The sequence below is a fragment of the Epinephelus moara genome, chromosome 23, assembly GCF_006386435.1.
Source record: "Epinephelus moara isolate mb chromosome 23, YSFRI_EMoa_1.0, whole genome shotgun sequence".
NCBI classification, from domain to species: Eukaryota; Metazoa; Chordata; class Actinopteri; order Perciformes; family Serranidae; genus Epinephelus; species Epinephelus moara.
Window position 1 is genome coordinate 25,448,173 of NC_065528.1, and position 18,937 is coordinate 25,467,109.

Sequence of the window (18,937 nt, forward strand, 5' to 3'; positions counted from 1 at the left end):
TATGCGTGGTTTATACGTCTGGCCCTGCAAGACCGCCGTTTAGTTTATTCTCTTGAATTCAGCATTTTTGATTTGATCAGAGGAAGACTTTGTTATTTCTTCATTCAAAAGTTACACAGTTCTGTTTCAAAGACAACATTTAAGTGTGACAATACAAACATGACATGCAAATCAGCTCAAGCAGGAAGATCTTTCACACATATGAAGAAAAAAACATATGAAGGAAGGCTAAAATCCGCAGTAGAAGGTGTGTGTATCGTACATATTCACCAAAAATGTGGTCTTAAAGACAGGGCCGTGCACAGGCTAATAGAGGGGCAGGGGCTCAAAGGCAGAAAAGGGCACTGGGTCTAGCAACAATACAGTATGTAATATAAATTGATAAAGTACAGCGGTTTCTGGCGGCATCTAGTGGTGAAAATAAAATGCTCTTAATATAACGTTAAATATATTGTTTTTTGTGGAAACTGAATATAATTTTCATAAGTATAATAAAATAGTGCATAATACATCAGAAGTGATCATTTCTGCATTCTCCTTTATCTTAGAGTGAGTCGTTTTATATACCTGGAAGCACGGGTCGAATTTCATGGATGCTGCCATGTTGTTCCAGAATCCCTATTGAAACCCTATGGGAAGAGTTGCAATACACTGGTTGACCAGCAGATACCGCCAGAAACCGCTGACTGGCCCTTTAATATAATTCATGTCATATCATAATCATATCATAATTGTTAGCTAGTTAGCTAGCTCACACTATCTAGTGTCTGTCATCTGTCCTGTTCTGCAAAATTGTCGGATTTTTCACATTACGATAACACGCCAGCTAGTATAACTATGCTACCTCATAATGTTAGCTGGTTAGCTAGCTAGCTAGCCAGCAGAAGTCCCCTGTTGTTTGTCGTTCATCAAACGAAGCATGATCAATACAGCAAAAGTGATAGGATGAACTCAACCGGAGACTCCATTGTAGATGCCAGTTGGAAATGTAGATGGCTCGCAGCTTCCTGTTTAAAATAGTTACGTATGCGTGAACGTAACCGACGCAGTGACGTAGTGAGTGGTGTCTCAATTCCTAGGGAAAGATTTCAACCCCTACCCCTTGTTGCTTCATTTCAAGGGCCAAGGGGTAGTGGACAATGGCTAGGGGTAGGGCCAAGGGCTAAGGGGTAGTGGACAAGGGGGGGTATTGGGATTGGGCCTATGTGTACATGTGCTTGCTTAAAGAAAATCCATTAAAATCTGATGCATGAACATGTTAAAATTTTAAGATATTTACCACTGACACAGAAAATAGCAGCAGCTTCATTCACCTGTGATTATTTATTGGTTGAACTGGGTTTGAACTGAGCTGGGTTCTTACCGTAGGGTCCTTTCCTGCCATTTGGCACTCCTCTATCTTACTCGTAGACGCAGGCCAAAACACCTGGTGGGAAAAACAGCACAGCACTTAAATCAGTGACAGATAGTAAAGTGGGCCCAGAAAGCCAGTAACAGATTGAGACATGAATATGCCCACGTCGAGGTCTGATCATATCCTTAACACACACAGATATCACAGGGAGAATTTGTGGAAAACGAACAAAAACAAATGTTGTAAAAGTTTCGGTTTCGACAGAAGTTTGTGGTGTCGGTGATTACAGCCAGCTCCCGCCTGTGGAAAATGTGTGTGTTTTCAAAGCGGGGAGAGGTGCTTGGAGGTCTAGTTCAATGAATATATCAAGCAATTTACTTGGAAAAAATGGATGCGGTGCAGCACTCTCTGGGGGAACCTAAATGCTTTCCCATCTGTTTATGCACTTCATGCCTGTCAATTACGCTGGAGATAACTCCTTCACTGCATACTGAATCAGTTATCAGAGAGCTCCAGCATTTTTATGCCTCTTTTGAATAACCCTAAAATTGTTCTGATCATGGCAAATGTATGGTAATTTGCATATCATTGCAGAGAGTAGAATAATGGCAGCGCAGCAGTTTCACGATGTGCCTGACATACTGTTAAATTTAACAAACGCTTTATTTTCTCCTTTGTGATGGCGAGAGGAAAAGACGCCAGATGCCAGCGCTGACCCTAATAACAGGAAGCTGCTGACCTTTAGTGTGCCATGGGTGATGTTGTTGATGTCCATGGAGAGGACATGGTCTTTGCAGCCCACATACATCCTGTCCTGGTCCTCGTCCATCTGCAGGATCCTGTAGTCCATGGCCTTGTCTGATATGCTGTAGTGTTCAAAGGACTGGGAGGCCGTCAGGTCTGAGAGACACACAGAGAAGAGAAAGGCTTAGCAAAACATACACATGAGCTTGTTTCCACGCGGAGATGAGAGACGTTTTCTCAGACTTCTGCTAAATTAAACTCGAGAGAATCAGCTACACACAAGCTCACATTAATCTCCCTCAAAACAAGAGATCTCCAAATAAGGTTTTTGTGTGTGAGCCCGTGGGTTTTAAACGAGATCTCTAAAGAAGACTTTTAGGATTTGGATGCTGCTCCTTGAACATGTCAGCTCTCTTCTATTGCAGTTTCACAAGGAGGGAAACTGAAGATGTGAGACAGCAGAAAGGTAGTATTATAGTACAGATCGTTATCGTTATACACTTAAGGTTGGAATCAAACCATAACATTTTTGGTAACAACTTAAATGAATCTATCCAAAACAGTCATGAAACAAAACTTTACACTGAGTTCAAGGTCAGATTGTGTAGTCGTTCTGTAGTTGTATCCTTGTATTCTTTGATTTGATTGTTCGTCATTTAGTTTGTTTTATTTATTCTTTCATAGAGACATTTATTAAGTTAAGTGTATTTTGTTAAAGTAAATGTTTTAATTCTTTAATATGAAGTATAAAAAAATGCAACACTTCCCATTGTAGGTGTAGGACCTATTCTGCAAATGTTCAGGTTCATACTTGTTTTTAAAGTTTCTAAAAAATATTTTCCCATGCTTTTATGTTTAAGAAAACACTTTATTTTCCTAAAGTTGTCTGTGCTGGAAACCCTGTGTTCACACTCTGAAATGCTCTGTTTTAGTGCCTGACCCTCTCAACCTGGTCTCACTCCACAGTCATCGAAATGCGACGCTTGGGCAGTGACTTGTGGCGTCAGGCACTGACAAAAAAAGCCGTCCTTTATCGTTGGCATGATATGTGGCCGGTTGCCATTACAGTTTAACGTCAGGAAGAAATGTGACAGGACAAGAGCAAAAATGAAGGCGGTGAAAGTTTGAGTAGTGCTGGTGGGAGGGTCCTACAAACACCAACTTTCACCCGAGAGAGCGGTGTTTGCGTCCCTTACGATTATAAAGCCCAACCCTGTTCTTTTTTTCCTAAACCTAACCATGTATGTTAGTTGGAAAAACAACATCAATTAGCAGTGGTGTACTGACGTAGTGTGTTTATTTTGAAAGAGACTGGATGTTAACTCCTGTAAAAACAGAAATGCATGTAACAAGCAGAACTTGACACAGAGTCTCAGAATGTCAACAACCAACACACCCAGGGTACCTTGCACATCGTATGTGGATGTGGAAAGTCCACGACCAAAAGTAAATATGTGACTAGACTGGAGTGAGAATGTGTTGACTCTTTCAGCCTCCCAAGACTGCCTAGACTGCCCTACTTGGTCAGCGTTTCTGTGTCTTCCATATCTCTGCACCCTCATTGCAGCTGGTGAATAGGCCACTTTCCACCGCAGGAACTTCGGGGTAATTTTACAGGGCCGGGGCTGTTGGTGTGTGTCTCCACCACAGGAACCAGCGCTCCGGAACTTTTACAGGGGCTAAACAAGTCCCTGCCTCGGAGTAGGTACTCAGAACGGCCCGAGAGAGTCCTGACTGGGGCTTGGAGATTACTTGGTGCTGATTGGATATACTCAAGGCGGGATGTGATGTTTTGTAATTACTATGGTTATCGTAGATTAGCTGGGCTAACCGTTAGCTGTTAGCCGTTAGCGGTGTCTGTAATAACTCAGTAACTCAATATACGGTCCGTGAAAATTTTTTTTTTTCCAGCGGATATCTTTGTTACAACATGATTGAGCTAGCAAAGCAGTTTTGTGTTGCTATGTGTGGTATTTATTAAGTTTTGGGAAATCACGATGTCTAGAAAGCATCAGTGGCTGCAGCTGACAGGGACAGCTAACAGCAGCAGCAAAGCTAACATCAGGATGTCATCTGTTAAAAGCCTCCCATTGTCGGATACGACATGAAACTACTCCAGTTAGCTCAATCATGTTGTAACTAAGACATCCGCTGAAAAAGAAAAAAAATTCACGGACCATTTATTGAGTTAATACAGACACCGCTAACGGCTAACAGCTAACTACGTCCCTACGTCGCCCTGGTCAAAATGGTCGCGCGATGATTACATCACATCCAGAGCCCGGTAACTTTACAGGAACCTTCCTCGTACTCCGCTCTCTCAGTGGAGACACGGCGGTTGAGAGGGCCAGGCGAGAGGACGTTCCTGTAGTAGTTCCTGCCCCCCAAATAGTACCAGGAACTTCTTAAGTGGAAACGGGCTTAATGCAATATCACAAAGCACAGCAGCACTTTCTACTGTTAAAACCACTAACAAAAACATCTTACCCAAAATCTTTGCAACTGCACATCTGGTCCAAAACTGCTGAGATATTAACAACATCAGCAACCAAGCTTTCAGGTGTCCCTGACATTAGCATGTGGCTACATGTAGCAATGTACTGGCAGCCAGGGAATGGCTGTGTTTTGTGGCACTTTCTGTTGTTAAACAATCACCAACAAAAGCTTCTTACTTCCAACCAAGCATGTTCCAGCAGGAATATGATCCAAAATTGGGGCGAAATTAACAACACCAGCAACCAAGATTTCCGGTTTCCCTGATGTTAGCATGTGGCTACATGTAGCAGTGAACTTGCAGCTGGGAAATTACTATATATAGCAGCACTTCACCAACACAAGCTTCTAACAACCACCTGACATGTTCCAGCAGGAATATGATCTGAAATTGGGGAGAAATGAAGAGGTTAGCGTGTAGCTACATGTAGCAGTGTTGGCTACATAATGTAAACACTTGCTGTTGCATGCCTGGAGCAGATGACCATATAAAGAAATCTGTTATTAGCTGACATCAGCCTGTCTTCAAAGTACAAACAGCTGGAAACAGAGTATTCGGAGTGGGCTGAAGCCTGAGGTTTTTGCTCACAGGGATTACTTTTACAAACATTTACCTCATTACGTGAAACTTTGGCTGCGTTTAACATGAACATCTGTCACTGTAACATTATATATATGACAGAATATACAGAAAAGCATAATAAGTCCACTTTAATTATGTCTCCAGGCTGCATTTAGTGTGTGTGCACTTATATGTGCTTTAGTACTTAATAACACAAAATTCTTCCCGTGCCTTGAGATAAGAGCAGATGACTCTGAAGTAATAGAAATAATTATCTGATTTACTGTGAGTCACCAACGTTATCATTACTGGGTGAGACACATGGAATAAATTGCCTTGGATATTGATACAAGTATGATTTATTACTAGAGGTACCTCACATTTCACTTCACTTTCATCCAGTCTATTACAGAGAAGCTGTGACATGTTGAGGAGATACAGTATATAGGCTATTGTGTAAAAAAAGTCTTCCTGCAGAGTCTCTTCTACTCATTAAAAGCGCATATTGTTCACACACACACAAAGTAAACATTATCAGACAGTTATTTTCAGCCTATTTGCTCCAGAGATAAAGAACTCTGCACCATACCATCAAAGGCCCTCACTGTCGAAGCCAAACTCATGCATATTTATCACTTTTTCAATCTGCGCTGAGAGCAGGGGGTGTGGGGGGGCAACGTAGATCTACACCCTCCATTTCCTCCCCTCCATTGACCCTGTCTCAGCTCTCTTTGTGTTCCCCCCTCTAATCAACAAACAGGTTGCCTGTGCTATGCCTCTCTGCCTTGGGCTAAAGTCACATTTTCATTATTGTGTGACATACGCTTTTGAGGCTGGGGCCTTTTATCTTGAGGGAAAGTGGCTTTTTCTGTGGCACCCCTCGCTCTGATCACAGGCTGTTGAAGGGGGTGTTCGCCTCGTGAAGATTGGAGTGTTTAACTTTAAATAAAGACAAGTTAACCACTTCAGTCACGGGAGAGTTTCCCACGATTCTGTGTTCACCTAAATTGCTCTATACGGTTTGTGTCTTGAAGCAAGTATTTTTGAGCATTGTATCATCCGAGGTGAGAGCATCATCCGGCGCCTAATGGAGAACATGCACGCTAATACGACTCTGTTTTTACCTGACTCGCCAGGATCAAAATTAAAGGTGAATGCGTCCTGTCAAGCAGATGTTTGTTTAATAAAGTCTATAAAGACAGATTGCATCGGGCTCGTGCTTCAAAGCTGCGGAGATAGCATCATCGCAGACAGCATCACAGAGCGCTCCATGCAGAGGCAATATTTTCCTAACACTGAAGAGGTTTAAGATGTTACTCGCTTTGCTCTGCCAGAGCGCGAGCCACCAAGGGTGAAAGACTCACTTTCAGCTAATTAAAAACACACAGGCCTCCAAATTCAGCCAAAAAGGAAAATCAATTTTTTACATCTTCCCGAAATACATTCTTGGAGGTGATTCAGAAAAACCTTTCAGACCACAATATACTGTACCTCGCTTTTACACATGGAGGTAAATCTTAATTGAAACCCTCTTCTGGAGCTTAAAGATGGCAGCTTTCATTAAACACACAGATGTTTATAATAGACGGTGTGAGCGAGAGTTTAACAATCATACATTATAGCCTATACAGGTTCAGTGGTTAAGTTAAACATCAGTGGGTAGAAGCCAAACCCCACGGCCTTTTAAAATATGTAGGCTATTATGGGGTGAAGTGAAAGGCTAGAGGTTAAAGACGATATATCGTTTATGAAGCATTCTTTCTTCAAACTGCAAAATGCAAAGCAGCAGTTTTCTGGCATTGGTTAGCTCAGCTGAGCCTTAGTTGCTGTAGGACAGACTGTTATTGGGCACAAATGACCAACCCTCTGCAGTAAACAGGGACTGGGGCTGAGTGACATTTTAATTAAATGGTTAATTAACAATATGACTGATAGATGACATTGTAGGTCACTGTCACTTGAGCAATATTTTTGTCTTAAATTGTCATGACATCTGTTGAAGTTAGCTATCTAGCTGACGTTAGTAGCTATAACACCTTGGCCATCGTTAGCTCAGTTGGAAAAAGGTCAAAAAACAAAATTGACAAAAAGGAAATGTATGAAAACAATCTGTTTCCAGGCTTTTTCTTGAGCTTGTAGCTGCATATTTTATCAGCAGTTTGCCCACTGACCTGACTTACTGAGCCTTTTCTATGAAAAGCATGACAATGGAGCTAGCTTAGCTGTTTGTCAAACTACTATTTCCAAATCTTCACAACCGAACATGTCCCAGCAAGAATATGATCCAAAGTCAGGGAGAAATTAACAACACCAGCAACCAAGGTTTCAGTTTTCCCTGACATTAGCATGTAGCTACATGTAGCAGTGTACTTGCAGCTGGGAAACTACTATGTATAGCGGCACTTTCTCTCCTTAAACAATCACCAACAAAGCTTCTAACAACAAGCAGACATGTTTCAGCAAGAATATGATCTGAAATTAGGGAAACATTAACAAAATTGGCAACTGCATTTATATGTTTCCCAGAGGCTACCGTATAGCTACATGTAGCTGTGTGAGCTACATACTATAAACACTTACAATAACATCCCTGGAGTAGATAACCATATAAAGAAAGCTGTCACTAGCTGACTTCAGCTTGTCTTAAAAGTGGAAACAAACAGTTGGAAACAGAGTATTCAGAACAGTTTCCCTGATGTTAGCATGTGGCTACAAGTAGCAGTATACTTGCGGCTAGGCAATTACTGTGTGTGGCAGCACTTTCTCTTGTTAAACAATCACCAATAAACGCTTCTAAACACAACCAGACATGTTCCAGCAGGAATGTGATCTGAAATTGACAACATTTGCAACCAAGTTTACATGTTTCCCTGATGTTAGCATGTAGCTACATGTAGCAGTGCATGTAATGTAAACACTTGGGGGTGGGGGGGATCCCTATACATTTTCATACTTTCTGCAAATATAATGCAATTTATCATATTTCTACATGTATTTTGTGTCTACTTGTACTTGGTAAGACCTTGTTTTTTTTATTTTGAAAAGCAGAAGTAGTCACGTGGGTGTCCTGAGCCTTCCAATGAATGATTAGAGAACAGTAAAAGCAAACACTGACTGAGGAAATAACTGCAAGGTATTAAATCATACGATCAAATCAAGAGTGAACAAATAATTCTTCTTCATTTATTGTGAGTATATAGTTGTCAACTCCCAGTTTTCCAGTCATACTCATGCATTTATGCAATTTAAAGACTGTTTAGGGACCCTAGTGTGCAAACATATCTAGATACAACATTTTCAAAAATGCCAATATTCCTCTTTCCCTTGCCAAAATTTTGCGTAACTTTGGAGCGTTATGGAGCGCCCCCTTTCCGACAAGATAGCTTGTATTGTCAGGGTTATCTGTACCCTTTGACCCCCCTGATGGTGGGCTTGGTTGCTAGTAGTGAGGTGAGTTCACAAGCAGCAACCAGACTTTCAGCCCCCCAACCCACCCCCCTCCACTGTTAATTGACTGGGGCATTATGGTACACTCCTGTCTCCATAGCTCTGTGTCTGACAGCATCCCTCCAGAACATTCCACAGGGGGAACAGATTGTTCAGAGGGGTGTGGTGCGGGGTGAAATAACCGTTTAATATTATGGTGAACTTTGTATTGTTTTCTCAGCAGGGGGAAATAGGAGACTTTCATTTTATCGTGAGGGTGGAAGGCCAGCTAAGCCCGGTGCTGTGATGGGGCGCAGCAGGGGTGTGTCACATGGATCCAGCTTATTCGCTGAGAGACAAAACGAAACCCTCTGGGGTCCACATACCGCTGGATCTGGTATCTTCTCAGTGCTCTGCTTTCAATCTCGCACAAACATATGAGTCATGCGTGCACTGCTGCAGCACTGTAGACCAACATCAAAAGTTACCAGATGGTGCACCTGCTCCATCAGGGAGAGGGGGGGGGGCTGCTCGCAACAATTGTCAAGGTTTTCAGAGTCATTCAATATATGCAGTGGGAGTGTATGTTTACAGAATCAACGCCAGCTCATAACCTTCGTATGAGGTCTTTGTGGACTGAAACTGCTACTAGTGCTCGGTCCAGATTCATTCCATCAGTGACATCTTATCAAGTGTTCTGGCTCCACAACCTCACAGTTCGGACACATTTTCCTAATCAGACGTCAGGAATGCCGATATTTCAAAACGGAAAACAAAAGTCGGAGCACAATTGTTTTTGTTTTCGTGTCTGTAACAAAGAAAGCCGCTGGACCACATGTAATTCATTAGTCTTGAGTTTATAAACATTCCTCATTATTGAAATCACACAACTTCCCCGAGAGGGAAGAGTGTCAAAAGTGTTTGTGGACGTCATCACTCAGGCGAGCAGCTTGTTGTGGGCAGTGTTGTTTTGGGGATGCAGATTGAAAAACAATACTCACCCTCCAAATGACAATCTTTGTATCAATTACTCAGCTGGTGTTACATTGAGTTTGTGAAGTTGTTTTTCTGCCACTGTTGAACCAAGAATCCAAACACAGCGGTTTGTGTTATTGTGTGACTTTGGTAAATCCAAAATAACTCTTTAGAGTCACAGTGAAACAGAAGTTAAAGTGTTTTTAGCTTTTGTACTGATGCATTTCCCAGTAAAACAGAATATTGGCATGGTGCACAGTTACAAGAGAGATTTAAATCAAATCCTTTGCATTCGATTGGAGCACTAAAGAGAGGGCCAGCTTAAAGTTTAGCATGATATGAAGCTACAGCTGACCGTCGGCTCCACACACCTTCCTCACTCAAGAAGGACAAGGTAGAGATGGATTAATTAGACCCCTGCCACATTATTTTGAAAATGAAAATAAAGGTTTTGCTCACTAATATCCAAACACACACACTTTTCCCATTTCTCTCCATGTTGCTCTGTCAGCTACTAAAACCCACAAATGGTGCAGTGTGGTTTTATATGACCAGTGTGGCCAGTTAGTCGCCCAAAGTCTCATTTGACTGGATGAACTTTTGTAAATGCCCGAGTGCAGCATGAGTCAGCAAACATTTAAAACCACTGTACCTGGTTTTACAGAGGGGGAAAAGATGTAAAGATTCTCAGATACTGTGCTTTTGATATATATTTGGCATATAACAAAAGACAAACCACTAATTAACACAGGGACACTGGATTAAAACTAGGAAGCGGTACACCCCATACCACATGTTTTTCTCCTGTCGTTCGATTGCCCCATTTTGGTCATCGATATCTGAAACTCTTTCACAGATGTATGGTCGTATATACCACTGAACCCTGTAACTGCCGTGTTTGGAGTAGCTCCAGAAGGCTTGTCTCTTTCAAGTAGCCAATCAAACTTCATGGCTTTTCCGTCCCTTCTGGGCCGCTGACGAATTCTCCTTAAGTGGAAGGACAGGGGTCCACCTTCACATGCCCATTGGGTCAGAGGTGACGGCACATGTAGAGCTAGAAGGGCTGAGATATTGCAGTCAGGGCAGCCCTTCCCTGACCACTTTAACAACCTTCCCTGTGCCAGGTTGACTGAAAAAGGCCTTCATTCAATGCATTCAGGCATGTAGACATGGTCAAGATGACCTGCTGAAGTTCAAATTGAGCATCAGAATGAGGAAGAAAGGTGATTTAAGTGACTTTGAACGTGGCATGGTTGTTGGTGCCAGACGGGCTGTAGCATTTTCACATACAACCATCTCTAGGGTTTACAGAGGATGGTCCGAAAAAGAGAAAATATCCAGTGAGTGAGCCAAAATGCCTTGTTGATGCCAGAGGTCAGAGGAGAATGGCCAGACTGGTTCAAGATGATAGAAAGGCAACAGTAACTCAAATAACCACTGGTTACAACCAAGGTCTGCAGAAGACCATCTCTGAAGCAACAACACGTCCAACCTTGAAGCAGATGGGCTACAGCAGCAGAAGACCACACCAGGTGCCACTCCTGTCAGCTAACAACAGGAAACTGAGGCTACAGTTCACACAGGCTCACCAAAACTGGACAATAGAAGATTGGAGAAACGTTGCCTGGTCTGATGAGTCTGGATTTCTGCTGCCACATTCAGATTGTAGAGTGAGAAATGATCATTTGGGGGGTGAAATGTTCCTTTAAACATTTTGTGGATGCTGAAGGACAGAACAATATGTTTAAGAATAATAGACCTGTCGTGCTTTGCAAAAAGGAAAAGGATTTGCAGTTTAAGAGACGATATTTCGTGCAAAGATATAAAGGTGGGGCTTGACTTGATCGTAGGATTGAGAGAAGCTGAGGTAATGTGAGTGATGAAATGTTTTGTCTGTCTTGCTGCCGTGCTTGTTGCAGGTGGAGGGAAAGAAACTGAAAAGAGAGAGAGGTAGCAGGGTCTGAGCAATGACAGTTGGTGGGTTTTCTATTATGTATGTGGGCAGGTGGGCCCAACAACTCCCTGCGGACCTCACAGCAGTCCCCAGTGTCCTGCCTTTGACTTTGAGCTTTGACCCATAGCGCCCCATTGGTTGGACGGCAGACCAGTGGTGATACAATACACCCTAATCCATGCGATAGACGCTGGGGTTAGCGGAAAGGGCAAGGTGGCAACTGGAGAGCCGAGACTTTTTCTCTCTTTGATGTGTTTTTTTGTGTGTGTGAAGTGGTCAAGCGGTAGCAGCACAAAAGCCTTTTGTTGGGCTAAAAAAACGACAGCGGTCATTCAATATTAAACAGCAGGTTGCTTTCCGTGCTGCAGAGGAGATCCTATTAGAGGATAAATTTCTTCCTCACATGCTGGAGGATGGACTGTAATTCAAATGGATAAAAGGAACCAGGAAGCTTTCCAGAAGCAATCAGCTGATAAATTGATTAAATTATTAAAAGAAAATCAATATTAATAACTGATTAATGAATTGAAGAGATACTTATTCAATTGAGTGTTGCACTGTCATAAAGTTGGAGAAAATCAAGCCAGCAGTGGCCGAGATATCCCAACTTTTAACACCAAGTATGGGTAAAAATACTTTTGGTTTCAGATTTGAAGTCTCAAGCCCCAATCCAACCCTGATGACATCACCAGGATCATTTTCTGTATTTAGAGAGCTTCCTTTGGGGATACAGAAGACATTATTCAACTATTTTTATTGACTCAACTGACATTTTGGGGTAAAATTGGTAGACTGCCCATGTAAGTCAAGCAAAAATGTGCTCCGTTTTCAGCTTTGCAGATATCAGGAGTTGCTCATTTTCTTTATTTTATATTACTGGGTGCATCTCCATCTTTCTGTTTTTTCAACACATTCTCACTCCGACACGTATCTACATTTGGTCATGGACTTTCCATGTCCAGATACAACGTCAAAGGTACCCTGGGTGCGTCGGTTGTTGCATTGTCTTCTTTCAAAATAAACTTCTGTTTTCACTGGAAATTTACCGTTTACATACAGGCTCTTTCAAAATAAAAGCACTAAGTCGGTACAACAAAACAAATTGAGGTTTTTTTTCCCTTCCACAACTAATGCACATCATTGGGTTTAGGCAACACCCAACACCAAACACTGCTCTGCTGGGTGAAATTCGATGTTTGTTGGACCCATCCACCACCACCCCCACCCAACCTACTCGGACTTTCGCCACCTTAACTTTCGTTCTTGTCTTGCTGCTTTCCCCCCTGATGCCGCTAAGTGCCATTAAACTATAACGGCGACCGGCTGCGTATCATGCTGACGTTAAAGGACAGCTTTTTTCGTCTGACGCGGCAAGTCACTGCCCAAGCGCCGGATTTCGACGACTTTGGAGTGAGACTTTTTTTTTTTTTTTTTTTTTGCCCATTTTCAATTTACACATAAAAAAAGTGAAACGTCGCCTTAACTTTCGTCCTTGAATCGCTGCATCTCCTATTGACACCCCCTTAAACTATAACGGAAACCAGCCACGAATCATGCTGACTTTAAAGGACGCCTTTTTTCATGGTTTCTTATGCCGACTGCCCAAGTGCCAGATTTCGATGACTGCGGAATGAGAATGGGCTCACATCTAAGACAATGTCACCACAAGATCCATTAACTGTTCTGGATCTTTTAATCATATTACATGACCTTCTTCAGCGGATGGAGTTTCCTCAGTTGTAAGGGAACTGTACATGTTCAAATTTCCATTCTTCATGTTGGGTTGAAAATTCAGATTAGATTATATTGTTGGGTTTTGGATTGTTGGTCAGACAAAAGCACATCCAGTCGTCTGTCTTTTGACATTTAATGGACTAAATGATTAGGTAATTGATCCCAGTCAGAGCTGCAGAAGGGCCAGACTAATGCACATTCATTTTCAAACATGTGTGCAATGTCAGTTGATCGCAGACTGACATCCTCTTTGGAGTTTCAAAATTAAATGCAGCCCTTTGGTTCACGACAGCAGGCCTTGCTTTTTGTTTGTGCTGTCACCACGGCCTTGGAGAAAAGATATCTGAGGAAAATACATGTTGTGATCATTGTGGCGGGTAATTCAGCCTTCTGTAAACTGCAGGGGAATTGATTGTTCATGGGCACCAGCTCCAGGGTAACAACCCAGAGAGGCAACAAGCCACAGAGACTCACAGTCTCGCAGGAAAAAAAGAAACAAAAAAACATCCTCTTTTATGTAATTGTGGTGAAAAACCAAGTAGAAATAGAAAAAAGTGTGGGCAACAGAAAAGGGCCTGTTATTGTGCCCCTGTTTGTGTGGCAGCAGTTCGAGTGCAGAGGAGATTGTTGTGCTCACTTAGCTGATTCTCTGCTTTTTTTCTGTCGTGATTATACCGTACAACAAAGAGAGGAAAGGCAACAACCGCAAGGAAGCCTCACTCAGGTTTTCATCCCATAAGACTTTCTGACAGACTGACAGTTATCTGATCATGCAAACTATTTCAAAGGCCGAGTTTTACGACAATGCCTCCAGCGGTAAACAACGCATCCATGGTTCTGGTTTGGGATGTCCATACAAGGAACGGTTTGTTGTAAAGCAGCATCGTAAAAATGAGAGATTCACTGTCACTGGAAAGTATGTGGGATCTTCATGAGAGAGGCAACTGTAGTTCTGGACCGCCCAGGACTGAGGTTTGAGGAGCCGGTGCCAACTGACTGAGCTGGTGTCACATCAACAGCCTTTGGCTCTTCTTCTGATTTGATTGAGATAACAAGAGGTGGAAGAACACCAGAGGAAACAGTGTGGCATCGTGGTTTATATTGTAAGGAAGTGTGGTTGGAGGAAAGTGGTTGACTGAATACTTCACCCCCCCATTTGACCATTTGTTTATCAGTTACTCATCCTGTGTTACATTGAATTTGTAAAGAAATGTTATTCTTGCATGTCTCTGGTGAAAGAGTACAAAAACTGAGAAAATCCTTGATGAATTCAAGTGGTAGGCAGCCACGTTTAACAACAGCAAAACTATATCAAAGCATTTGTTGACAGACTCTCACACAACTCCTGCCGAATAATCCAAGTCTCATTCATCTAATTATGTGCTTAGTACTTCCCAAACAGACTGGCCTTTCTGACAGAGAACTGAATTCAAAGTGAAACATGTCTATGCTCTTCAAAGCCAGACTCCATTGACAAAAACGGTAATTTTACCTCACTGAACACGGGAGCTGCTGGTCTACCGCTGCCTCAGTCAGTTACTTAGTCTTTCTTATTGGGTGACTCTGGTGAATCCGAACTATCCCTTTAAAAAAAACAAAGTCACAAAGTAACAGTAAATGATCAAAATGGCTGTAGACTCACGTGTTCAGCAAGGTAAAATTGCTGATTTTGTCAATAGAGTCTGGCTTTGAACAGAGCATAAAAGAAGTTTCACCCTCTGTTCACTTACTCAGGGACAGCCCATGGTTCCGACAGCCCAAAACCGAAGCCCCATTTAGAGGAATGGGCTTTTTCTGTCTAATAGGACATTTGTTGGACAAATGGGGCTTCGGTTTTGGACTGTCGGAATGATGGGCAGCAACAAATGTCCTGTTAGACAGAAAAAGCCCATTCCCCTGACAGCCCATTATCTTGAAAATAAACGTCATTGCTCCCATGTCCCGTTTCTCTGAAAATAAAGACTCCTTGTGGTTAGACAACTTCATCGCCAAAGGAATGTTAGCATTGTATATTTCGTATATTTCACGGATACGTTACATTTGCGGTTAGATTTAGGCACAAAAAACACTTTGTTATGGTTAAGAATTAATGTTTGGGGGCACAAAAGCTGCTGGAAAAGTAGGGATAGATTACTGAAATACACCCGCGGTTGGTGGGTCAAACACCACTGAGAAAGGCTATGCTGCTGGGAAATACCGTAAAGGGTCGGTAGAAAACATCCAGGATCGGCGACTAGGCCAGCAGGTCCCAGGATTATGGACTATGGATGTCGGACTGTTGGAGAAATGGGCCATGGGACATTTTCAGATTAATAGAGGTTGGTAGTTTTGCACCATTGAAACAATGGTATGGCAACTGTTCCCTGTTGGAAAGGGCTATCTGTTGGGAAAGTAAAAGCATACGACTGGATAAATGAGACTTGGATTATACTGCACGAGTTGTGTGAGAGTTTGTAAATGGATCTTTAGAGATTGTTTTAATGTTGTTAAACCGTATGATTTCAATTCATCAGGAATGTTTTTGGATGCTTCGTTAATCAGAATCATGCCTGAAAAACAAAATGTTCTTTTTAGGTAATCTTATTTTGTGCTTTATATTGCTTATCTTAGATTATATTTTTTACTCTTTATTTTTGTTCCATGTTGTCTGTCTGTAACTTACGTTGCTGCCTGTCATGACCAGGACACTCCTAAAAAGAGATGTTTAATCTCAAGAGGTATTTCTGGTTAAATAAAGGTCAAATAAAATAAATAAATAAGACTGAAAAACACAGCTGCATTTTATTAGATTCACCACATGTGAATCCTCCGTCGACATAAAAAGGTGATAAAATCAGCCTGGAGCAACAACATGGTTTTATTTTGTCAGGACATTAGCTTGGCCCGTGTGAAGCAGGGATGAGCAGCTTTAAACAAATTGACTGGAGTGTTGGGTTTTTTGATTAACACCAATGTCTGAGTGCAAGCCAAAAGGTCCCTGCTCCTAATTAACACTTCAGGGTTGGACAGTGGACCAATTACAAATCAACCCTTGGTGTCTCCCATGCAAATGCAGCCCTCATCAATTGGCTTTGTACCTGAAAGGCCAGCATGAATAAATTAACTCCATGCTAATGAGGCTTGCTTTCCTTTCAGTTGGAGGAGAACCTGCTCTGTGGTTGTCAGGGGCAGCCGCTGGGAGGACCCCAATAACCCATCTTGATAAATATTGAAGCGGGAGCCTGCACCGCCCCCTCGCAATTCATCTCTCCTCACAAGATGGAGTGGGTTTCATCACAGAGGTCTGACTTCAAACCTTGTGCCAAATACCATTGCTCTTTGTCCGGACAAGAGCCCTTCTGGTTCAGTTCTGGATGGCTGCACTTACCTAACACAGAGCCGGCCCACTCACACATACTGCACCAGCGAGAGACTTTATCCTGGCAACTGGCAGGCCTCCTCTAGAGATAAGTAATGGCCGTTGCCCGAAAGAGACGGCCATCCATTCTCCTCAGGGACCAGCCTAGTGGTATACAGTAATGACTGGTGGTGTATACATATGGCAGAGGGGAAGTTAAGGTGTCGTTCCAGTGCTTTGAGACCACCCAGGACGCCTGGCTGACAGAGTCGTCCGATTGTCTGTCCAACAGACATACTCCACATTCTCAGGCAGGCTGTGCTCAGCACTCAAAATGCAAACAGCATGCGTAAACTTACTGTTCTGCAACTGTCGTGGACAGAAGCCAGCCTCGGCTTTATATCAACTACGTCTCATTAATTTTCCGATTGTTGTCTGTCACCAATTATCTATAACCAGACATTTGTAATGGGAATCATATGGCTGGACGGAATGCCTGAGCTCTTATGTATGCCTCCTCTCACGCCGGCATCCCAAAGCAGACGCTGCATCTAAATATGACATGTGAGCCTGGAGTGTATTTTCTCCCTCGGCTAAGTGTGTGTGTGTTTGTGCGGAGTGATGTTATCCGGCACCAATGTCAACTGCTGGTTTCGTTGCACGGCTGACCTGCTACAGTGTTGGCTAATATTCCCCGTAGGAGCCGAAACTTGAGATGACAACCTGTCTATCACGCTGCCCCCGCCGGCTAGTTTGCGTTCCCACTGCTCCAATTAGCACCTGGCCTCCCCTTCACATGTCACCGGCGGCCACTGCTTCGCACAGAACCAACATGTACCACTTCTACGCCACGACCTCTCACCCGCCCACACCAGGAGCCTCTAGTTACTGCTCACCTCAAGCGGACAGTAAATCTCTATGATTTTACTGTCTGGGAGGCTCTCGTTGCTGAGACTCTCAGAGCGAGGGGAGGCTTGCAGGAGATACGGGTCAGAGGATTCTCAGAGTTGATGTGTTTACTAGTCATGGAGGACGGCCAAAGGGAAAAAAGCTCACCCAGGTGGGACTCCGGTCTCTGCTGCTCTTCAAGGCTGAAGCTGTGTCAGTTTGAGAAAGCCATATTTCCTCAGTGACACGATGTCGCCGAGGTCGAGGGGGTTGTTTCTGTAGTGTTGAGTGAAGGTAAAGGTTTGCTGTGAGGGCAACAATGATAAATGCACCTGTTGATTTTTTTTGCAGTTGGCTGTCGACTCCGGGAAAAGCTTGTTTACATATTCTTTTGATCCAGGTGCTTACAGAAGAAATCCATTCACGTCAAACAATATTTCCAGTAATGGAGAAGGAATCCGTCTTAAGCCTTAATCCAAAAATGGTGCGTGCCTTTTTTTTTTACCTATAAAACCTTAAGCACTGCTCAGCCGATGGAAAAGCTCCAATATGAGAGTAGCTGTTGAACATTTTAATAACTTAAGTGTACAAAATTCACCACACAACAAAGGAAGGACAAACAAGCTTGCATAAATAGTTCCACAAGAATAGGTTATTACTTTGTGATGCCTGCCACCCAAGGATTTTCCAGTTGACCTTGGCTATCCTTGTCTCTGTTTGTATTGATGCCTATTGATTACCTTTCAACATGCTTAGAAGGAGGAATAATAAAACATTCAACAGGGCGAGCGAGGTCAGACGCAGGAATGGCTAAACACAGAGAGACGGGCAGAGAAAGACAGACTGACAGAGGAGCTGTCAAACATCTCACAAGCCGTCAGCCCCCAAGGCGGTGCAAGCTGGAGCTCACCCTCCTGCAGAAAATGTCCATGCTGCAACTCAGGCAATTAGATGGACATCTCAGGACATGAGTCTGGGGGAGATCCATACACACACACACACACACACACACACACATTCCTGTACAGGCATTAAAGTGAGGACCGGAACAGTTCCCATTGGGAGTGAGGACCACCCTTTCTGCTATACTTAGAGACAAATTGATCTTACACTTCAACACTAGGTGGCCCCCTAACTCCAGTTTCCACTTCAGATTTTTAAAACATACAAAGGAAAAATACCTTGTGAAAAAGTTTTGTACCATCTTAGTGAGGACTTTTTCATGGGGGCGCTGTTGGGTCCATTTCTGGTCAGACCATTTCTGTTTATAGTTTGTAGTAAGTCTTTGCTCCCTTTTTGTGTTTTACTGTTGACAAATACAATAAGCAGACACCTCAAACTTATCAAATGTAAATGAGATTTTACAGTTCTTACACACCACTGGCTCCAATTACTTTTTGTAGTTGACAAGGCATCAAAACATAAAACCAACTTGAAATGTACCACAGGAAACAACCAGAACGTTTCCTC

The 18,937-nt window shown here is 42.8% G+C and overlaps 1 protein-coding gene across 1 annotated transcript in view; it reads right to left on the reverse strand.

Annotated features, from left to right (window-relative positions):
* sema3c (sema domain, immunoglobulin domain (Ig), short basic domain, secreted, (semaphorin) 3C) overlaps nucleotides 1–18,937 on the reverse strand; it is a 70,316-nt gene that overhangs the window by 36,255 nt on the left and 15,124 nt on the right. Inside the window, exons 3-4 of the mRNA XM_050036752.1 lie at nucleotides 2,094–2,254; nucleotides 1,364–1,426 (exon numbers count right to left, since the gene is read on the reverse strand). Coding sequence (XP_049892709.1) covers nucleotides 1,364–1,426; nucleotides 2,094–2,254 — 224 coding nt within the window. The remainder of the gene's footprint in view (nucleotides 1–1,363; nucleotides 1,427–2,093; nucleotides 2,255–18,937) is intronic.